The sequence below is a fragment of the Gasterosteus aculeatus genome, chromosome 4 (genome assembly GCF_964276395.1).
Source record: "Gasterosteus aculeatus chromosome 4, fGasAcu3.hap1.1, whole genome shotgun sequence".
Taxonomy (NCBI): domain Eukaryota; kingdom Metazoa; phylum Chordata; class Actinopteri; order Perciformes; family Gasterosteidae; genus Gasterosteus; species Gasterosteus aculeatus.
In genome coordinates this window covers 4,200,294-4,220,223 of record NC_135691.1, presented here as the reverse complement: position 1 = coordinate 4,220,223, position 19,930 = coordinate 4,200,294, and the positions used below count along the sequence as shown (strand labels likewise).

The 19,930-nt window shown below is 49.4% G+C and overlaps 1 protein-coding gene across 5 annotated transcripts in view; it reads right to left on the bottom strand.

The window, feature by feature from the left end:
* Window positions 1-19,930, bottom strand: part of ppargc1b (peroxisome proliferator-activated receptor gamma, coactivator 1 beta) — a 56,510-nt gene that overhangs the window by 6,448 nt on the left and 30,132 nt on the right. For all 5 annotated transcript variants that reach the window (XM_078101966.1, XM_078101967.1, XM_040173765.2 and 2 more), the window contains exons 2-4: window positions 9,262-9,441; window positions 6,667-6,867; window positions 1,640-1,765 (exon numbers count right to left, since the gene is read on the bottom strand). In XM_078101966.1, coding sequence (XP_077958092.1) covers window positions 1,640-1,765; window positions 6,667-6,867; window positions 9,262-9,441 — 507 coding nt within the window. The remainder of the gene's footprint in view (window positions 1-1,639; window positions 1,766-6,666; window positions 6,868-9,261; window positions 9,442-19,930) is intronic.

The window sequence follows — 19,930 nt, the reverse complement described above, 5'->3', positions numbered from 1 at the left end:
ATGTGCAGAGAAAAACATAACCCTCAAATTCATATTTAACATCAATGTTCTAGATTAAGATTTTTTTTTATCTCCGTGGGAAACGTTGACCCAAATTCATCTCCAACCTCGAAGATTCAGCCTGAACTAAGTGAGTGAACTGAACGTTGAACATCGTTGAACATCCTTCCTTTGTGATTTTGATAAAAATATTCTATAGGTACTTTACTTTGACATTATTATACTATACCACTATATATGCACTAATATGTCATACTATATTTATTCATATAAATACATTTAGTATGACATATTTAATGACACGCTAAGGACATTTGTCCGTAAATCCTTATTGTTTTTTTATAACATTCATCTAAAACATAACATGATATTTGATGATGTTTTTCCAACATACTAGACCATGACTTTTTTATAACATTTGTGATATATATATATAGTATATATTCATATTCATGAGATACGATATGTTTACGGGATTTTACCACATCACCTCTTTGGTGATTTTTCCTGTAAACCTTTTGGTGACATTTGGCGTCCCTCAGCTGAACGTCCTTGCTGAGGGTGGTGGAAGAATATGGCGGCAAATCACTGTCAAAATTCGAGAGCGCAAATCAGGTTGATGCGCGCGCGTAAATCAAAACATCCAATCAAAACGCCAATTTTGGAACATTGAAACAATTTAAGAAATACTTGCATAAAGGGGGCTCCATAAATATCTCATCTACAGTTAATCGGGAAAAGAAAATGAAAATATCGTGTATCTTCAATTTCCTGCCCTTGATACAGAAGCCTGGACCACTAAGCGGTACATTCAAGTCAACCTGAAGGATGATTCTGACCTGTCACTCAACACTCCAAAGCTCAAACACACGTGCACGCGCGCGAGGGCCAGGTCGGGAGGTCACGTGATGGGTACCCGCTCGGCTCACCCCGCCCTGCATCCCGCGGGTATCCCGTCTCCTCGTGCGGGACGAGCGAGCGGTGCGGTAATCAACGGCCACTTGAGGCCCAGCGCGAGCCGCCGCCCAATTACTGCCGAGTCGCAGCAGCAGCCGCCGCAAACGTCCTCGCTGCCCCGACGCCACGTCCGTCAGCGGCGGCAGCTGAGGCTTGACCAGCTTTTAGTGTAAAATGAAATCTCTCATTTTTTTGGATTTTGGAAGACGGTTCTTTTGCCTTGAACGATTTCATGTTAACCTACGACCTGTGAGCTCGGTCCAACACTGACGGCTCACGGCGAAGCCACTGAACTAATAATGAATGATTAAACCGTGGCACCATTACTGGAGCCTAATGAAACGACTTCATGTGGGATTGATGTCGACGATGCACATCTCACAAGATCGCCACACACACGCACACACACACACACTGAGAAGGAAAACTAAAAAACAAGCTCCAGCTCATCCAGCAAACATCAAAGACCCATTTGCCTTTTATGAACCATGTAAGCGTTTTCTAATCTGCCACAGTTTACCGCCAACCATCCGTCTGTGCACAGCGACACTCGGCATGTTTTCACTAAACGCGCGAGAGACAACAGCGAAAATCGCCGCTTACTGCAATTCATCCAGCTTAATCGAATGCTGACTTCTTCTCTACGTGCAATAACCGCTGACAGCAGCCACCCGCGCCTCACCTTGACCGGGGGTCTGGAGGGCCGCAGGTGCAGGCTTCTGTTGCTGTAGCGATGGCCGTGGACTCTGTCCTTGTGGGCGTCGGCGGCGGCGGGCACGTTGGGAGGAGTCAGCAGGAGTTTCATCAGCTGGGGGAGGAAGGAGGACGGGAGAGATCAGTTTTATTCTGTGTGTGGGAAATGTAATAATGTCTTTATGTGACCACATGGATAGAAAGAGGGGTGGGGGGGGGGGGGGGGGGGGGGTCATCCAAGCTCATTTCAATTTCTAATCTATATTCCGTCAGCTGTTAACTCCCTGCAGGATGGATGTTTGTACAAGGGAATAAAGGCAGAGGAGGCCACGAGGTCAAGATACTGTACATTTATCACTTCGCCAACGCTGACAGCCACGCGGCTCCTTCCCGTTTCCTTAGAGCAGCCGGATCCCGCCTCTCTCCCCTCTCTGCGATATCATGGAATACGACTTCTGCTCCTCAGTTAGCGGCCACTCCCTGCGTGGCCTCCTCATTAGGAACCAACACCCTCCTCCACCCTCCTTTGCTTCACAATTTTCTCGGACACTTGTCCTTCATCCTCGCCTCCTCTCCTTGAATCCTCATCCCGTTTCCTTTTTCTGTTTTGTTTTTTTCTCGCCTTCCCCTTTCCCACCCGATCCTCGTCTACTAGTCCTTCTCTCCGTCCACCCCCCCCCCCCCCCCCCACAGCTGTCTGTCATCTTTCCCGGGTATTACCTTTCAAATTGTTATTAACACAACTGCCCCCCGCCCCCCCTGCTGTCCGCTCATTGCTTTTTTCATCTGTCTATTCATCTATTTATTCCAGTGCCTGGCTTCATGACAGGGCTATCAGCTGATATGAATCAGCCTAGGGAGAAAATCCCCCCACTAAGCAGAGCAGCTTGCTACAGAAGAGGACGGTGTAGAAAGTACAGATGTGACGGGAATTGAGGATTGAATCGAATGATTCGCGGCACAGGAAGCCCAGAGGGCCCTGTGGTCACCTCGGGGGCTACAAGTCCATCCCTGCTGGGAATTTATACAGCTGTTTCATGTGATACGGCTGCCAGGGTGGAAGTGAGGGACAATCTCAATGATAAATTCATCCCTTAATTTATGTTCGGATGAGAAGTACCGGATCATTTGTTGCTAGTTAGTCAAGCTGGTAGAGCCTCAATGGAGCCACACTGTCACTAAATGCATTAAATGTAGAATAAAAAGGTCCAGACAGTCAGAACCGACTCAGCAGAAGAAAAACAGGAGACAATTGGACCCTTTATCTACTGTTACAATCATTAGCACGCTAGTTAGTTATGTGCTAACGCACTGTGCTAACGCACTGTGCTAACGTTAGCTCCACATCTTCAGCACAATCTCTGAACTCTCGTTCATTTACTGTACATAAATAAGTAATGGTTCTGTTTTAGTATGTTTAACGATACGTTGTGTGATTATTGGCTTTCAGAAAATGACTGACGGCACATGTAAGCACGCTACAAACATTATCCAGCCGCCTTGTTATGCAAAAAGGGGCTCAATGACGGCACCTGAACCTCTTTAAATATTGTATATATCAAGCGTGCCTACACTCCTCTGGTTCCTCTTCATTTAAGGGCTTCATAAAGTATCTCTGAGACTCCTCTTAAAACCAGTATCCATGCATACGTTTACATTTATGATTGAGACACTAAAGAGGAAACCCTTGAATCAATCCGATGAGACGTATAATAATGTGACTCTATGAAAGTCGTGCAGGAGGTTCATGGTTTACGTCAGTTGTTTGTCTACAGATGATTCTCCGGGGATTCTAGTTTATTCGTAACGCTTCAACGAGTGCGACAGTAATTGCGGAAAAACTCTCTGGGTCAAATGGCCGATGCCAACTTGGCTCAGAGCGCCCGGCGATGCTCCTCTGAGAGTCCCATTGAGGAGAATGAAGAGGAGACTGAAGGTTTGTGTCTGTGTGAAACACTGAAAGAGCCCCCACCCTCCGCCCCACCACCACCACCACCACCCCTCCACCCGCCTGCTTCAGGCCCCTCAAACACTCTACTCCACTCTGGACGCCTTCCAGAGCTGCACTGGCGGCATCAATGCAGGCCTTGTTCTGTGGTGGCACACACACACACACACGCACACACACACACCTACAGGGGATATGACACACATACACAGAGAAAAGGCCGAGGTATTTGCAGAGAAGTAGTGTAGTGTAGTGGTGTTGTGTGGTAGAATTAATCTGGTTCAAATTCTAATTTGAACTCAATTAATGTTCGAATATGGAATAAAAATTGTGATGGGTCACAAAAAATGTACAAACAATGTATTTTTTTACATGAATCCAATCAAGCTCTTAAAATGTCAAACAGATTAGCTTGTACACGCAAACACAAATACACAAGACACACACACACAAACACAAACAGTTTCCTCTCTCACCAATAGAGGGCAGCGATACACTCATGACCGAGCACATGAGTGACAGCAGTCATGTGACAGTGAACCACTCCACCGATGGAAATAAGGGATGGAGCACAAACACACACACACACAAAAACACACACGCACACACACACACACATCTGGCAGCGTCGGTAGAGTAAGCACCCTGATGTTGTTACACAAGGCTTTTCTGTGTAAGTGGATGTGAATGTCAGGTTGCTGTTTGTTGCCACTGATATAAACACAATGAAAAAGCCATGATGCACATTCACATTCGATGGAAGAGTTCTGCTCCCTGTTGGAACCTCTGACACGCTGGAGGTGAATGTATTTAGAAAGAAGAAGAAGAAAAACAGCGCTGATATAAATATATGTACTTGAAGGAGGCCAAACACTGCCATTAGAGCCATCAACAGCTGAGAGGACTCTATAACCTCCACACTGCTCTGCACTTTAGCTTGTTAGGATTTCACTCACTGTTACTGTACTGTTCATTTATATTGCACTCATTTCATTTAATTTAAGTTTTTTCTTTTACAACCTGCTCAGTTTTGCACTTTTCCTCCTCACCTAATTTCTGCCTCATCCGTACCTCATTTTTAAATTTTTTTAAATATTGTATTTTTATTTTAATTTTAAAATTGGTCGGCTTTCCGGAAAGGCAAGCACAAGAATTTCAATACACAGGGCGTGTGTAAATGACAATAACAATCTTTGAAACATCTATTTAAATAGTGAACAGCTGGGTTGCGGCTAAGTGGAGGGAGTAATAAATACAGTGTGACAGCTCATGACGCATCATGAGTAAAAATGAGAATGTCTCAAACTAAAAAAAAAAAAAAAAGAAGAGGCAAAAGTTAAAATGTGACTTTTCTTTCTGGTGCTTTGAAAAAAAAACAGCAGTACTTCTCATCAGTGGTTCACGTGACGACGATCTCCGGGAGCTCGGAAAAAAAAGCAATCGGAGGTGCGACTCGTCCCAAACTGCCTGCCTGGAGGCGCCGAACGCCGAACGCCGCACGCCGCGCTCCACAGAACCACTTCACAGGGAGCAGCCGCAGACTGACAGCCATAGTAGTAGTAATAGTAGTAGTAGTATGTGGTTGCGTGCAGGAAAATAGAGACGTGAGTGAGTGAGGGGGAACTTGGGGAAGAGCGGTCTATCTTGCCAGCTGTCAGGAGGAATGAGGCAACGAGCGGTTTGACGCAGCGCTCCGCGTCCGGGGGGAGTCGAGGCCTTTTCTGCTGCACTGTAACACTATTTCAGAAAGCACAAGCCGATGGGGGGGAGAGAGGGAGGAGGGGGGAGGTCACACACAGTGCCGGGGCGGGACGGCAAGGTTGCTTCCACCGATCTAGAAGGATCGGCCTTCACTCTGGTCATAATGCAGCGTACGTGCAGATAGCGACAGAAAGAAAGTGACAGCAGCCCCTTATTGTCCTTGTTCCCCGTATATTCAAAATCTAAATGTAAAGATCTGGACGTTTCAACCAGCTTTAGCTTAATGCCAAAGTCTGAGAGGAATGAACCAAAGTATTAATGGTTGGGAAAAAAAAAAAAATTCACAATTCATCTGGAGATGAACTTAAATATCTGCACCAAAATGTCCAGACGTGGTCTTTTTGCAGATCGCCTCCAAAACCTAAACTGACCCTCGATGACCTTTGTTTAAATCGTACGATTCGCCCGCGTCACCAAAGGCAACGCAGCTCCGTTGAGTTTTTACGCTTCCGGGCATCCGGCTCCCACAACAATCGCAGCGCACAAAAAAAACCCCGCAAGCAGCTCCCCTCCTCTGCCGCGAGATTCAAGTGGAATTAAGTGCAATAAGGCCGCGTAACAGCAGCAATCACGAGTCATTTATCGCAGAGAAAAAAGCTTCCTGCTTCAATCAAGCCGCGGAGGCGGCGGAGTGAAAGTAGGGCACGGCGCTCACTGTGGAGGGATACGGCGGTTTGTGGTTCCCGCGTGATGGAGACGGAGGTTTAGTGTGTGTGGGGGGGGAGGGCGGGGAAACAAAGTTGGTCGTTTCCCTTAAGTTTGTTCCTGATCCTGATCCTAAACGCGATCCAGTTACAGCCCGCCCTGAAGCTGAGAACGTCAGACGTCATCACATCAGCTCCATTTAAACCGACCCGACCGTTAAATACTCCTGAAAGAAGCCTTCAAGTCGTCGCTCAACCAAACTTAACTAAACTCCTCAGCAGGCGTTTGAGTAAGAATCTGTAACGCGTCCTCAGTCCGGCGCCATTCGTCTCTCCTTCTATTCTCGGGAAGGACGCGTGCAACTTGGAAATACAGAACGCCACACACACACACACACACACACACACACACACACACACACACACACACAGACGCACTCTGCACACAAACAGGATTGGAGGAAAGGTCAAACTTCGTGTTTTCCTGGAGTTGAGGGGGGACTTTGAACCTCGCGGACCCGGCGAGGGGAAACATCAAGGTTATCGACACAGATTAAGATACTTGAGGGGAGATTCGGGGGGGAGAAACGGGGGGGGGGGGAGAAACGGGGGGGGGTCTGTGATCCAAACAACCATGGCCTCGGAAAGAGGAGGCGTTCATACCAGAGATGGGTCGTCCGTCTCGGACCCCATGGACTGGCCGAAGTCCTCGGCGCCGCGGGGACGACGGTCCTCCTCTTCCTCTTCCTGGTCGGGCTCCTCCCCCAGGGTGGGGAAGACGGAGAGCCCGCCCACCTCGGCGTCCACCATGCCATCCAAGCTGTCGGTCAGAGCGGCGAGCAGCGCCGCGTTCTCCTCTTCGATCTGGAGGGAGAAGACGTGTTCAGGCTACAGAGAAGGAAACGCGTGGAAAACAGCTCGACACAACAACCACAACTGTATCAAAAGGAGATGGAGGAAGTGACAGCTTTTTTTTTAGGATAAAACATTTCATACGGGACGTGTAGAGTGAAATGTTGTTGATGAAATAACGCGTTTTAGTTGTTTCTCACACATGATCAAGGATCGCAGGAAAAATATTCCAAAAATCATTGTTTCTAGCTCTAATAAACGGTGTCATTTTGGCGACACATTAAACGTTTTCCCCTCCGGCCGGCCGTTGGGCCGATTTGCACAATGAACAGCGCTCAAAAAAGGGCAGAACAGTTAACTAACTGCTTGCAAGGAGAATAACTAATTAATCATTTCCCACACATCCCCGAACTCAACAGAAGCAGCATCAACCTGTTGCTCTGGGCGGTTGTTACATGTACGAGTCGTTTCAAATCGCCAGGTTCACTTGTCACATCCGTGAAGGAGGCCTTTGCAAACGGAATTTGAGGCACAAGCACAGGGTATGTGCTGTCCCCATAAATAACACCCCTTCAAGTATCATGACACAATTTCATTTAATCATGTTGTATATTATGGATTCAGAATACAAAATGTGCAAATTATCATCTTCAAATTCTATCAAGGACGTGAGGACTCGTGTCTCAACAGGATTTGGAGGAACTTGCATTCATCCTGAGTAGACTGGACTATTGTGGAGGTGTGTTCACAGGTCTCTGTAAAACGTCAGTCAACCAGAACGCTGCAGCTCGATTCCTCACCAAGACCAAGAGAGCTTCAGTTCTTCTGCTCCACACATCTGGAACAACCCCCCAGAAAGCTGCTGCTCCAAATTCAAGACGTTTGTGTTGCTGCTGCTGCCTTAAATGAAACCACAATCAAGGAGGCCAACTTGTATTCTAGTTTATTGTTTTAATCACCTTTACCTAATAAGATTTCCTTTTATTTTGCCTGATGTTTTGATGGTTTCAATGTTTAAACTGCGTCACTGTTGGAATGTGCTACACAAATAAATGCCCCTTGCCTTTGTCTAATTCCTCTGATTCCTGTGATTGTTCAAAGTCAACGCAAAAAAGCCGCTGCTGAGAGACGCCCTCTCTCTGAATATTCTAATTCTAAGCTGCGTGTCGTTGGCCGCATCGCTCTCCTCCACCTTCCTCCGCCAGGCGCTCGAGTTCATTCTTGTCTCTTTTCTGCTTTATCCAGTAACACGCTCAATGTGATTTAATCTGACCCTTGACCTCATTAGGGAGGACGACAGGGTCCGCGGACATAAAGGATGTCAAAAAAATCCACCCGTTGGCCGTGTGTAAAAAACACAAAACTCCCGAGAGTGAAAGTACGAGACGTCGTTCCATCCCGTCCCGTCTTCCCGTTGAGACTCCGCTGAGAGCGGAGTCTGGTGGCGAGGCGATAGCCCAGCCCCCCCCCCCCCCCCCCCAGGAAGCCATCGAGCTCCATTCATCTGCCTGTCGCTCTTTTATCATCCAGCTCCATCTCCCGGCTGCCAAAGCGTTTATTACTGCGTTTATTCTCCGTCCCGCGGCCTCGTGGCCTCTCCTTCATGTGACGAGTCACGAGCGGCGTAAGCGGGACAATTATGCTTTTCAGGACAATAACAGAACTGAATGTTACCTGATTGCATTAATCAGATTAGAGCGATACGAGTTACATTTCCTGGATAGCGGTTAAATCCCTCAGCGAGTGAGAAGATCCCCACGAAACACAACACATGATGATATGTGTTGCAGATGACACGATTGTTATTGTCATATAAGTTACATACAACACGCGTAACTGAATCCTCTCCGCGCTCTCCAAGGTCAAACGAAGCTCTTCCGCACTCGAGCGCCGATCAATGCCGCCTGAGATTAGATACCGATACGCTGCTGTGAATAAGTGGAGACGCAGGGAGGCGGGTGAGGGGGGACGGGGGGGGACGGGGGGCTTCATCCGTCCGCTTATCACTCCATTTATTATACGTGCTTGTGACAAGTCCGTCGGCTCTGCTGATCAATTAGTCTGATCAATACGGTATTGATAAATATATAGTATGCCGAGGAATGGAGAGGAGGGGGAGGAGACCTTTTTCAAAATAAAGAGTTATGAACGATTGCAAAAGGTAAAGGAAAAAATATAAAATGGACATAAAGTGAAAGAAGCAGCGAGTCCGATAACAATCAGCCAAATGTGAGTATTTGTTTGCGTTTTGTTTGTCATGTGTTTGTTGTGTTACAAGTCGTCTACGACTCAATCTGGTTGCGCATCCCTGCACAAAACGTCAACCAATGATCCACGAAGAGAGCTTTCCGAGAAAAAGAGTGGGCTCATACGTCGGATCTGCTCGTCTGGGGGAAGGAGCCTCACCTCGAGGAGCTCGTCGGCTGTGCAGTAGCAGGCCGGCGACGCGTCCGCCGGCTGGTCGTTGCACCACTGGAGCTCGCTGAGACAGTTGACGCTGTCGAAGTCGCTGGTGTCCAGCTGAGAGAGGTCGATGTCCGGGAAGTCAGTGTCCAAGCGGTCCGAACACACCTCCTCCTCCCCATACTGAGGACGGAAAAAGAGAGCCGGAAAGGTCACGTTACTCAAACATGGACATTAAAGCGAAAAGGAACTCCCAGGCGGGCCGTCTTCCTTTTGACACGCAACAACAGCGCATGAGACCCCGTGTAAAACACAACCCCCACCACCCCCCCGAAAAAAACAGAGGTGCCGATCACAGCTGGAACGATCCTCGGCGAGAAACAAACATGCGTCACTCGGTTGCTCTCTCGTGCGATCACACAAAGGAATGTATGTTCTCTGTGAAACACCAGCTACCAAACATGGGAAATAAGTTCCCTTTGCGAGAGGCCGGTGTTTCCTGTGAGGTTGGTCGCTCTCAGCAGCACGGCCATTGTTTAAAATTAGGGGCTTAATCCCCTTCGGGACACTCTTTCTTAAAATATGCACGCAGGCGAAGTACTGCGAGGCACTTTGGACTCACGCCTCCAGACAACGTGTCACACCCACCTGGAAGTGTCTCCCTGCGACTGACAACGAAGCGCAGCCGATCGACCCGAGGGGGCTTCGGGTCGATCGGTTCCCCCTTCGCCGGTTCAGGGTCTCTTAACCGGTTTGGTGTGTTTAACCTTTGGACCCTTTGGTCAAACTGCGCGTAACGTTTCTTAAAAGCAATTCTCTGTGTACACATATAATGTGATTCACAACCATTTATAGCCAAGTATGTTGCACATTCAAGGAATTCTTCTTGTCGACATGAAAAGACATGAATAGAGAAACATGTAAACAAGTGAAAGGGAGGGGGGGGGGTTGTACTGCCAGAAACTATTAAATAACCCTCATTAAACCCCACCTAGAATGCCTAAAACAAGTGTGCAACCCCTAAAAGACTCACAGGGGCACCAAAAGGAAACACAACCCGTGAAAGAGACACTTTAAAACCCCTCAAGAACCTCGAAAACAAGTATGGAACACCTGTCACCCCTAAAAGACTTAACAGGAACTTTATAACCCCTTAAAGAACCTCCTAAAGAACCCCCAAAACAAACAAATCTACCCCAGTAAGAGCCCCAGTAAGAGCCCCAGTAAGAGCCCCAGTAGGAGCCCCAGCTGGAGCCCCAGCTGGAGCCCCAGCAGGAGCCCCAGTAAGAGCCCCAGTAAGAGCCCCAGTAGGAGCCCCAGTTGGAGCCCCAGTAAGAGCCCCAGTAAGAGCCCCAGTAGGAGCCCCAGTAGGAGCCCCAGTAAGAGCCCCAGTAGGAGCCCCAGTAAGAGCCCCAGTAAGAGCCCCAGTAGGAGCCCCAGTAGGAGCCCCAGTAAGAGCCCCAGTAGGAGCCCCAGTAGGAGCCCCAGTAGGAGCCCCAGTAAGAGCCCCAGTAGGAGCCCCAGTAGGAGCCCCAGTAGGAGCCCCAGCTGGAGCCCCAGTAAGAGCCCCAGTGGGAGCCCCAGTTGGAGCCCCAGTAAGAGCCCCAGTAAGAGCCCCAGTAGGAGCCCCAGTAGGAGCCCCAGTTGGAGCCCCAGTAAGAGCCCCAGTAGGAGCCCCAGTTGGAGCCCCAGTAAGAGCCCCAGTAAGAGCCCCAGTAAGAGCCCCAGTAGGAGCCCCAGTAAGAGCCCCAGTAAGAGCCCCAGTAGGAGCCCCAGTAAGAGCCCCAGTAAGAGCCCCAGTAAGAGCCCCAGTAGGAGCCCCAGTAGGAGCCCCAGTAGGAGCCCCAGTAAGAGCCCCAGTAGGAGCCCCAGTAGGAGCCCCAGTAAGAGCCCCAGTAAGAGCCCCAGTAAGAGCCCCAGTAGGAGCCCCAGTAAGAGCCCCAGTAGGAGCCCCAGTAAGAGCCCCAGTAGGAGCCCCAGTAGGAGCCCCAGTAAGAGCCCCAGTAAGAGCCCCAGTAGGAGCCCCAGTAAGAGCCCCAGTAGGAGCCCCAGTAGGAGCCCCAGTAAGAGCCCCAGTAAGAGCCCCAGTAGGAGCCCCAGTAAGAGCCCCAGTAGGAGCCCCAGTAGGAGCCCCAGTAAGAGCCCCAGTAAGAGCCCCAGTAAGAGCCCCAGTAAGAGCCCCACGTGGGGATCTGCTGAAATAAAGCTGCAGGGCGACGTTAGCAGCCACGTGTCCTTCAGTCACAACACGAGGCCGAGAGAGAAGAGCGCACATAAAGAGCAGGAAGTGTGTCTACGTGACTCAGTGCGAAGGGAAGCGAGCGGCTGTTCTCTCTTGGGGGAGGTAAAGATTTTGGGGGAGGAGGAAAATGACGGTAAGAGGAGGGGAAAAAAAATGCAGTCGAACTGATGATTAAGTGAACAAACATGTGTGCGAGACATGATACGTCCTATTGTTCGGGTGATTATGAAGCGTGGCCGTTGCCGGCTTTTCTGTCTCTCGTTCACTTATTCTCACTCACACACACACACACACACACCATTCATCTCTCTCAGACAGGGCCGACCAGTTACTGCCACCACCTCTCAAACCGACGGGTTTCATTCCCTATCAGGTTTCCTGCGAGCTAATCTCATCCCGCCGACTGACTGAAGGGAAGGTCTGCGAGGAAACGTTCAGCTACAGTTCTTCATTCAACAGTGAATCTCGTTTCTCTCTGCAAACATTCACACAGTGCAAATAACGCCGCAAAGTGCGTGTCTCCTCAGCATCGCGGCGCGTTGACCTGCGACCTCGCTCCAGCGCCGGCGCTCGTTCGGCCCGCGCGAGGAGCGTTTGTCTGGGACAAGGAACCCGACGTAGCATTGATGGTTTCAATGAATCACAGAGCGGAATCACACGGCGAGCCGACGAGAGCCGATCAGCACGGCGGGGGAGAGAGAGAGAGAGAGAAAGGGAGAATGGAGGGGGAGGAGCGTTAAGGTGAGCATAGCATGTAGGAGGGTGGGAGAAAATTAGGTAAAACAGCAGGGGGGGAGGGGGGCGATTGAGTGAGTAAGGGAGAGAAAAAGGGAGAGAGATGTGGAAAAAATGAAAGAGCGATATGGACGAGGAGCAACAGTGTGTGTGTGTGTGTGTGTGTGTGTGTGTGTGTGTGTGCAGAAAGAAGGGAAGGTGGGAGGACACGAGAGACGGGAGGATGTCCTCTATACGACCCTCCCATTGCCCCCCCCGGCTGCTGCTGCAGGTGTGCGTTTTCACCTAGAGATAGTGTGTGTGTGTGTCTCTGTGTGTGTGTGTGTGTGTTAGCATGCAGCTCACATCCCTCTCACGTGCACGTGACTCATCCCGCCGCATCCCTCGCTCCCCCAGCGCGTCCTTCCTTCCCTCCCCCCTCCTCTCCTTCCCTCCTTGAACCCTCACCCTCGTTATTCCGCTCAGCTTCCTTTTCTCCGTCGTCACGCGTCACCTTCTCTCCTCTTTCTTCTCCTCTCCTTCCACCTTCTCTCCTCGTTCTTCTCCTCTCCTTCCACCTTCTCTCCTCGTTCTTCTCCTCTCCTTCCACCTTCTCTCCTCTTTCTTCTCCTCTCCTTCCACCTTCTCTCCTCGTTCTTCTCCTCTCCTTCCACCTTCTCTCCTCTTCTTCCACCTTCTCTCCTCGTTCTTCTCCTCTCCTTCCACCTTCTCTCCTCGTTCTTCTCCTCTCCTTCCACCTTCTCTCCTCTTTCTTCTCCTCTCCTTCCATCTTCTATCCTCGTTCTTCAGTTTCACTGTTTCTTCCTCACTCGCTTTCTTTCCATCCCCTCTTTCATTCTTCCATCTTGTTCCTCACTCTCCTTAACTTTCTGCCCCCCCCCCCCCCCCCCACACACACCTTTGTTGGCTATTGTATCTTTTCTCTTTTTCTCCCCCTATCTCTCTTCTCTTTGTCCCTCCTCCCTTCATTATCTCATCTCTTCGTCTTCATTCCTTCTGCATCGTCTTCTACTCCTACGTCCTCTCCTTACCATGTCTCCTCTACTGCCTCCTTCTTCCTTCCCTCCCTACCCACCCCCCACCCCTCCCCCCCCTCTCGCTCCCTCTTCACCCTTATAAACTCAGACGAACAGGCTGATTGATTTCTTTCGTTTCCGCACAGCTTCTCTCTCTCTCTCTCTCCTCGGTCACTCTCTCCGTCCCAGCTGTCAATCAATAAAAACATCCTTGGGCATCCCACACACACACACACACACACACACACACACACACAGAAGTGACACATGAACTCACACACACACACACACTGGTCATGTGATAGGATGTCTGACCATAGCTAATTCACAGCAGCAGATGACCACGAAACCAGTTGGGTGTGTTCGCTCAGTTGTGTCGCCGCCGTAAAGACGAAGGACCGGATGCTTTGTCTCGCCGTGACTCAATGTTACAGCTGCTGTCTTAATCTAAAGAGAACGAGCTGCAAACGTTTCAGAGCAACCTTACCGAAACTGACATAACCCCCCCCCCCCCCCACCCCGGGAGGCGAAGGTGGGACGAGTCAGTGAGCAGTTTATCTTTGCAAAACACACACTTTGACATGTGTCATTCAGACGACTGAGGCCGGCTGAAATGAGACGCGCAGGTGAAGCGCTGCTCCCGTCCTCCGTTGGCGCCTCCCGGTTCCCGGGAGGGAGAAGTGAGTCCGCCACCTTCTTTCCCGTTAGAATCTATAAAACTATAAACTATACCACCTCAGATTTCATGAGCTCCCCCCCCTCGCGAGTGGCCCTGAACAAAAAGGAGGGTTTGCAAACCACGAGTGTGAGGTGTGAATATAAATCAGGGTGTTTTTTCTTTGCTGAAAAACACCACCAGTGCTCAGTCATCCGTCCACGGGAGGCAGAGAAGACACAAACGTGTTGTGTTTGCCAAAAGGGGCGACAAACAGCGGGAAGACGAGGCTTCTTCTCGCCAGTTTTAATGTACAATAACGGCGAAACACAATACGAACACATCCCTCACTGCGTCTCTGAACGAATCTATTATGGCTTAAATGGAGCGTCAGAACGGGCAGATTAAGCAAATGGGGACGTCATTAACGTAGAAGGCACCTCTGAAGCTATTGAAGGGGCAGACTTCAGGGCAAATGGCCGACAGGTTAAGGCGTTTTATATAAACGGAGGGAGTGAGAATCCGAGGAGCCGATGAAGGAGGGAAAACCACATGGCTTTTAAATGACTTCTACGCCTACCGTTTGTGCTGATGCCAACACAAAATCCTGACCTTTGACCTTCGGAAACCTCTTAAAATACACTCGTCCGAGAGTCCCCTGAGTAAAAACGGAGATCGCAGCATGACGATAATAACGGCGGCGTTGGGCGAATGGAGCGTGAGGAGAAATGGAGTGTGGAGACTCCCATTTGTGGTTAATCTCTGCGTTAGCAACAACAGTGAGAACCTACTGGCCCGTTCAGTCATAAAAAGCCTGCTGGGACAAAATCGCGCATTAAACCTGCGCTATTTATAGGCCGGCGTGCACGTGGGAGAGAACCAGCAAGTGGATGTGGAAAGGCCAGCGAGACAGCGTGCCGCGGTGCTCCAGCGCGAGGAAGCGCTGCACTGTATCCTTCACTTCTATCTTTAAACCCCTACACACACACACACACACACACACACATTCTTTAAAGGCTGTTCTTCTGCTTGACTTGTCACCATGGTGATGAGGTAAACCTTCTAGGAATAGCATATTGGTATTTTTTGCTTGGAGGCTGCAGTCGTCTAATTGGTCGAGTTGAGGATTTTAGGAGTAAGATTAAGATGTTGAAGCTGTGAAAAAAAGTAGGTGCAAATCTCCCAAAGCAGGTGGAGGTGGAGATAACAGAGTGACGGCGTATTGATCAGCACACAGGAGCCAAAGCGGTGGCTGCTGCTTTCTTTGGCAGCTCTACAGTTGGGCCTTTTGGTGATGTTGAGTAAGGTCAGTCACGAGCTCTATCATGTGCCGGTGAGTCCTTGCCAGTGCCCTGGACTGTCCACCCCCCCCCCCACACACACAGCGCCAGCTCCATACAAGGTCAAGCTCTCCCAACCCTCGGCTGTGGATCACAGGAGCAGAGCGAAAGCCTCTGAACACACAGGGTTATTCTTCACTTTAGCAATGGAGAAAATTGTTTAATTTGACCCTCACGGGCCTTTGGCAGCAGGTTGTGGATTGCCACAAAGCAAAGTTGCAGAAATCCCTCCTACTTACTTATTGCGGAATTGCTGAACTTCTTCTGCACTCAATACCCCAAAGAGGAGAATCTAATTTTCCTCTTCCAAGAAGCGACTGCACAGCGGAGAGTTCAATGTAATTTAGCTCAAGGATATGATGATTGCTGAACACGGCCAAAGAAAATACCCGTCTTGTTCATTTACTTCACTCAATTAGTCGATCTTGTACAATCAACATATTTGTATTTTTCAAGTTCTAAATGTAAAAAGTTCCCAGATCCAACAAGAGCACTTTTCTAAACATAAATAAGTCAAAACAGCAGCAGTATGACTGATTGAGATGAATGCATCAAAGAGTAGGAGGGTATTTTTCCCACAACAGTATAGGCTGTACTGTACATACCCCCATCTCCGAGAAACACTGGAATATATATCAGAAGTTTGAGGGGGTTCATTTGAAGGTTAAGTGACAGATCGGAGCCAATATAAGTGAAAAACGGTGATGAGCGGAGCCAGATCGAGTCTCGTAATCACCTCCCGGCTCCGCTCGTTGGAATGATGTGGAAGATGTAGGGCGGCGTGCCAGGGACACCTTTAACTCTCACTTTCTTCTCGGTCACTTTGGAAGGACGAGGTGTGTAAACGACACCTCTGGTGTCCCTCAAGCGTAGCGATGAGTGACCCCCCCATTGGGGGGGGGGGAAACTAGCCATGTGCACATCGGGCATCAGGCTACGGAAGTACTGATCAAGACAAGGTGTCAATCAATCACTGTTAATCTTCAAGGTCAAGCTGGAAACCCCAAGTTAAGATACCGGAGAAGTGCCTTGAACCTGCATTCTTTCTAACTGCCACCAGGGGGCGGCTCCTCGGCAAATCTTGATTTATTCCCTCAGTAAACATCGTAGACGTGTGGTGAAGGTCTCAAACTCTAGTTTGAGTTTGACGTTGGTGTAGTAAATGAGGGTGCATTTAGGGTCAAACAGACCCCAACGCTTAATGGAAGCTGCTAAAAAGGCTTCATTCAAGGCTTCGCAATGTCAGCCCACGTCCCAATGGATGATGTTACAGAGACCAAGTCGACATCACAGCCGTCTTTCAAAGGCTTCCAATGGAATGCTGCGCTAAAGTAAATGTGTTTCCGACGGTTGGGCTGAAGCTCGGGGATTCGGAGATAAGAGCCAGATCTTTGGTGCTAACGGAGCACTAATTGCTGCAGCGTTTCAGCGCTGCATTGAGCAGAGAACACTCGTCACTTGGACGGCCTGCGAGATCCCTTCTTTTTATTTTGGGTTGCGCTTTTGTCGGAGCGGCTCTGATTGCTTCTTCAAGGAGTTCGTTTTGCTAAAAAACCAAAAGAAGTCCATATTTTATGTCCTAAGATATGTTCACTTACATTCAAAATCTCCTGAACTCGACGCTTATGTGTAACGTTTAATGCAGCCGAGTCTATTTGCCTGTGACCTGTCAACAACGGAATGGTCCATTTTAAACCCACGCTTTCAGAAACGTTTCTTCAACATTCAATTACATGGAACAGAGTGAGTTAGTTCCTGATCCTCCAGGCAAACGCAGGTAGGCGTTGCATCCCAGACGAGCATCACAGGCAAGTCCATCACAAGGAAACATCAAGGCTTCCAAAAGTGGACCGTTGTAAGAGAGACATGGAACACAGGAAGACAGAGGGTTTGTGGCTCTGCTCCCTCTGGAGTCTCTCTTCTCTCAGAGGGAATGAAAGGGAAAAAACACTGAGAGGGAAAGAGAAGACACAATTACCCAGAATGCCAATCTGCCGGTCTGATTCCTCGATAAGTAAACTGCCTCATTCAGATACTAGCTATTACTGTGTGTGTGTGTGTGTGTGTGTGTGTGTGTGTGTGTGTGTCTATATTTAGCTCCTATCCTCGTCTCATGACCACTTTTTCCACAGTCTGCTTGGGACTTGAGTGCCTGCTGCCAGACACAGATGTCACACCTCACACACACACACACACACACAGCTTTATGATAGAGTGGATGGGGATTATTTTGGAATCAATCAAGCGTGTGTGTGTGTGTGTGTGTGTGTGTGACCTTGACCCACGCGTCAGGTGAAATGATTTACGTGACCGCGGCGTTACGGGATGAAAGGCTCGCGCTCGCGGCCTGCGTTACTCATCACACTTTGTAAAAAGACGCGGCGCTTAATTGCATCTGATCGGCCATTTGAGGGGGGACACTCCTCCTGCCGTGTCGGATGCATTGATCACACGTGACCCAGGAGAGCAGCTCACTGAGGTGCACACACGTGATCTATCCCAAATGCTAATTCCCTGAAGTACCCACTGAATACTAATAGTCAGAGTTAACTGGTTGAGCAGCATGTACTGAACAAACGCATTATTATTATTATTATTAATATACAGCTTATTAAGGCAAATCTCACAATGCATGTGATGGCAGACGTGGGTTTTTTAAGATCTTTCTTTAATCTATTGACAGCCCTAATAAATATCACTATCAGCTGTCTTCATTTTCATAATGCAGTGCATTGTGGGAGATACTGTGCTAGACTGTATGCACCGGCTTAAGTACGTTTCATTTAGTCACTTATCCATCGGCGGCTTTAGAAAGGTATTTAAGAAGGATTCGGTACACAGTGAATTACATCAGTGCAGAGGCCACTTCCTGTCCTGCACGTGCGCTTTCACTTCAATAACAGTTATTCCAGGTTGCGTTTTACTAATCCCAATCTGTGCAAGAGACTAAGGCCGCTCTTAGTCGCGGCGAGGGATTACACTTAATCCAATTAAGCAGCTGGGACATATTTTAGGAGCATTTTCTTCGCTCTTCACCAGTACTCCCTCGGAACGGTGCGACGTCACATCGACCTCCGACCTCTCCAACGTCAGCCACTCGCAGCGTTGGAACGCGGACGGCGCTGAAAGCCGGCGAGGGAGACGGACGAGTACCGAGGGGGGGAGACGAAGGGAAGTCAGTTTTTACGTTTGGTTTTCTTCGATTTGTTCTCACTCGGTGGCACCGTCAAACGCTCTCGTCCTCGTCCGTCTTACCAGACGCACAAACACACACATAGACACACACACACTCTCGCTTCCATCTTCTCCCTGACTTCCCGCCCTCGGTCAAAACAAGAAGCGCTATTGAGTGCTTCTGATTCTGCTTCCCCTCGGAACTCAAAAAACCCTCAAGAGTTCGATCAAATGCTCGTTTCGTCTCTCTGTGTGGCTTCGGTCAGACAACCGGCCTCTGCCTTTAAAAAGCGTAAACCCTCGGAGGCCTGTACAACAATGACTGATGATGAGAACATTTTGGAGAGGAGAGGTGTTTTTTTTGTCTTTCTCTGTCCTGATTTAACCGATCCAAAGCGCCTCATCCCAAATCTGGATTGATTCGCTTCCTCATCATTTCTGCTTTGGATTTTATTTTTCAGTTAATGCGGCACATTTAAAAAAAAAAGAACGAAACCCCTTAAAAAGCTGGAAGCTCAGCACCTCCCTGTGTTTGTTTCAGTGCTTCGGTTTCTCCGCCCCCCCAGCGGAGGATCGGTTTCTCGCCAACGCTCTCACAACTTCCATAATGACCCTCATAAATAATCACAAACGACTCCCCAAAAAACGTCGCACAAACGACAGGTGCCGCCTTTCCGCAAGCGAAACCTCGATACAGGAGATACAAGTTGCGTCATCGGGGATGTGATTAAACAAACATGCACGCTGCATTTGCAGCAGTCTCCTCCTTCGGGTCCACGAGGACTTGGAATCCGGTCCGTCCACGGCTCTTCCTTCCTGCCGGGAGATCCGTTACACAGGTCTCACCTCCAGCTCTGTCACTCTGCAACCCGATCTGGCTCTGAACCCCCCCCCCCCCCCCCCCCTCCGCTGTGACGAGCCACTGGAGGCCAAGTCTGGAAGCCCAGGTGAACCCTCGCAGGTAAGAGGCTGATGACGGAGGGATATAAAAAGCCACTGAAGCAACCCGGGCCGATTAGAGCGCCTCCATCCGTCGCTGCATTCGCTAAAAGCCGCCGGGAGTCTGGGACTCAAGAGTCTGCTCGCCGATCGATGGGCACGTTCTTCCCGATGGCTCAAGGCTTGCAGAGAGGTGGGCGGGGGGCCACGCCCCCACGCCAAACCTCATCGCTAAGCACCCCGCTTAATTGTTGCGAGATTAGCAGTCGCGGCTAAATCGGACTGTTCCTCTGGGTCGGTGGACGAAGCCCCAGTCAATGAAGAGCGAGTGAAGGGCAGCATGGGGGTGGTTTGGTAATTAAGTACGGCCTGAAAGTCCTCGTATAGCTATATAGCTTTTGCTGGTAATTAATATAATTATATATATATTGTATAATCTAGGCTAAAAGCAGCGGAGGGCTGCAGGTAGCCTGTCGGGTAATGGGATCGGAGGTGGGTGGGGGTCCGGGGGGGGAATCATGGCTCAGAAATAAACTGTGGTGGCAGCGGAGACGACATCAGTGCGAGAACA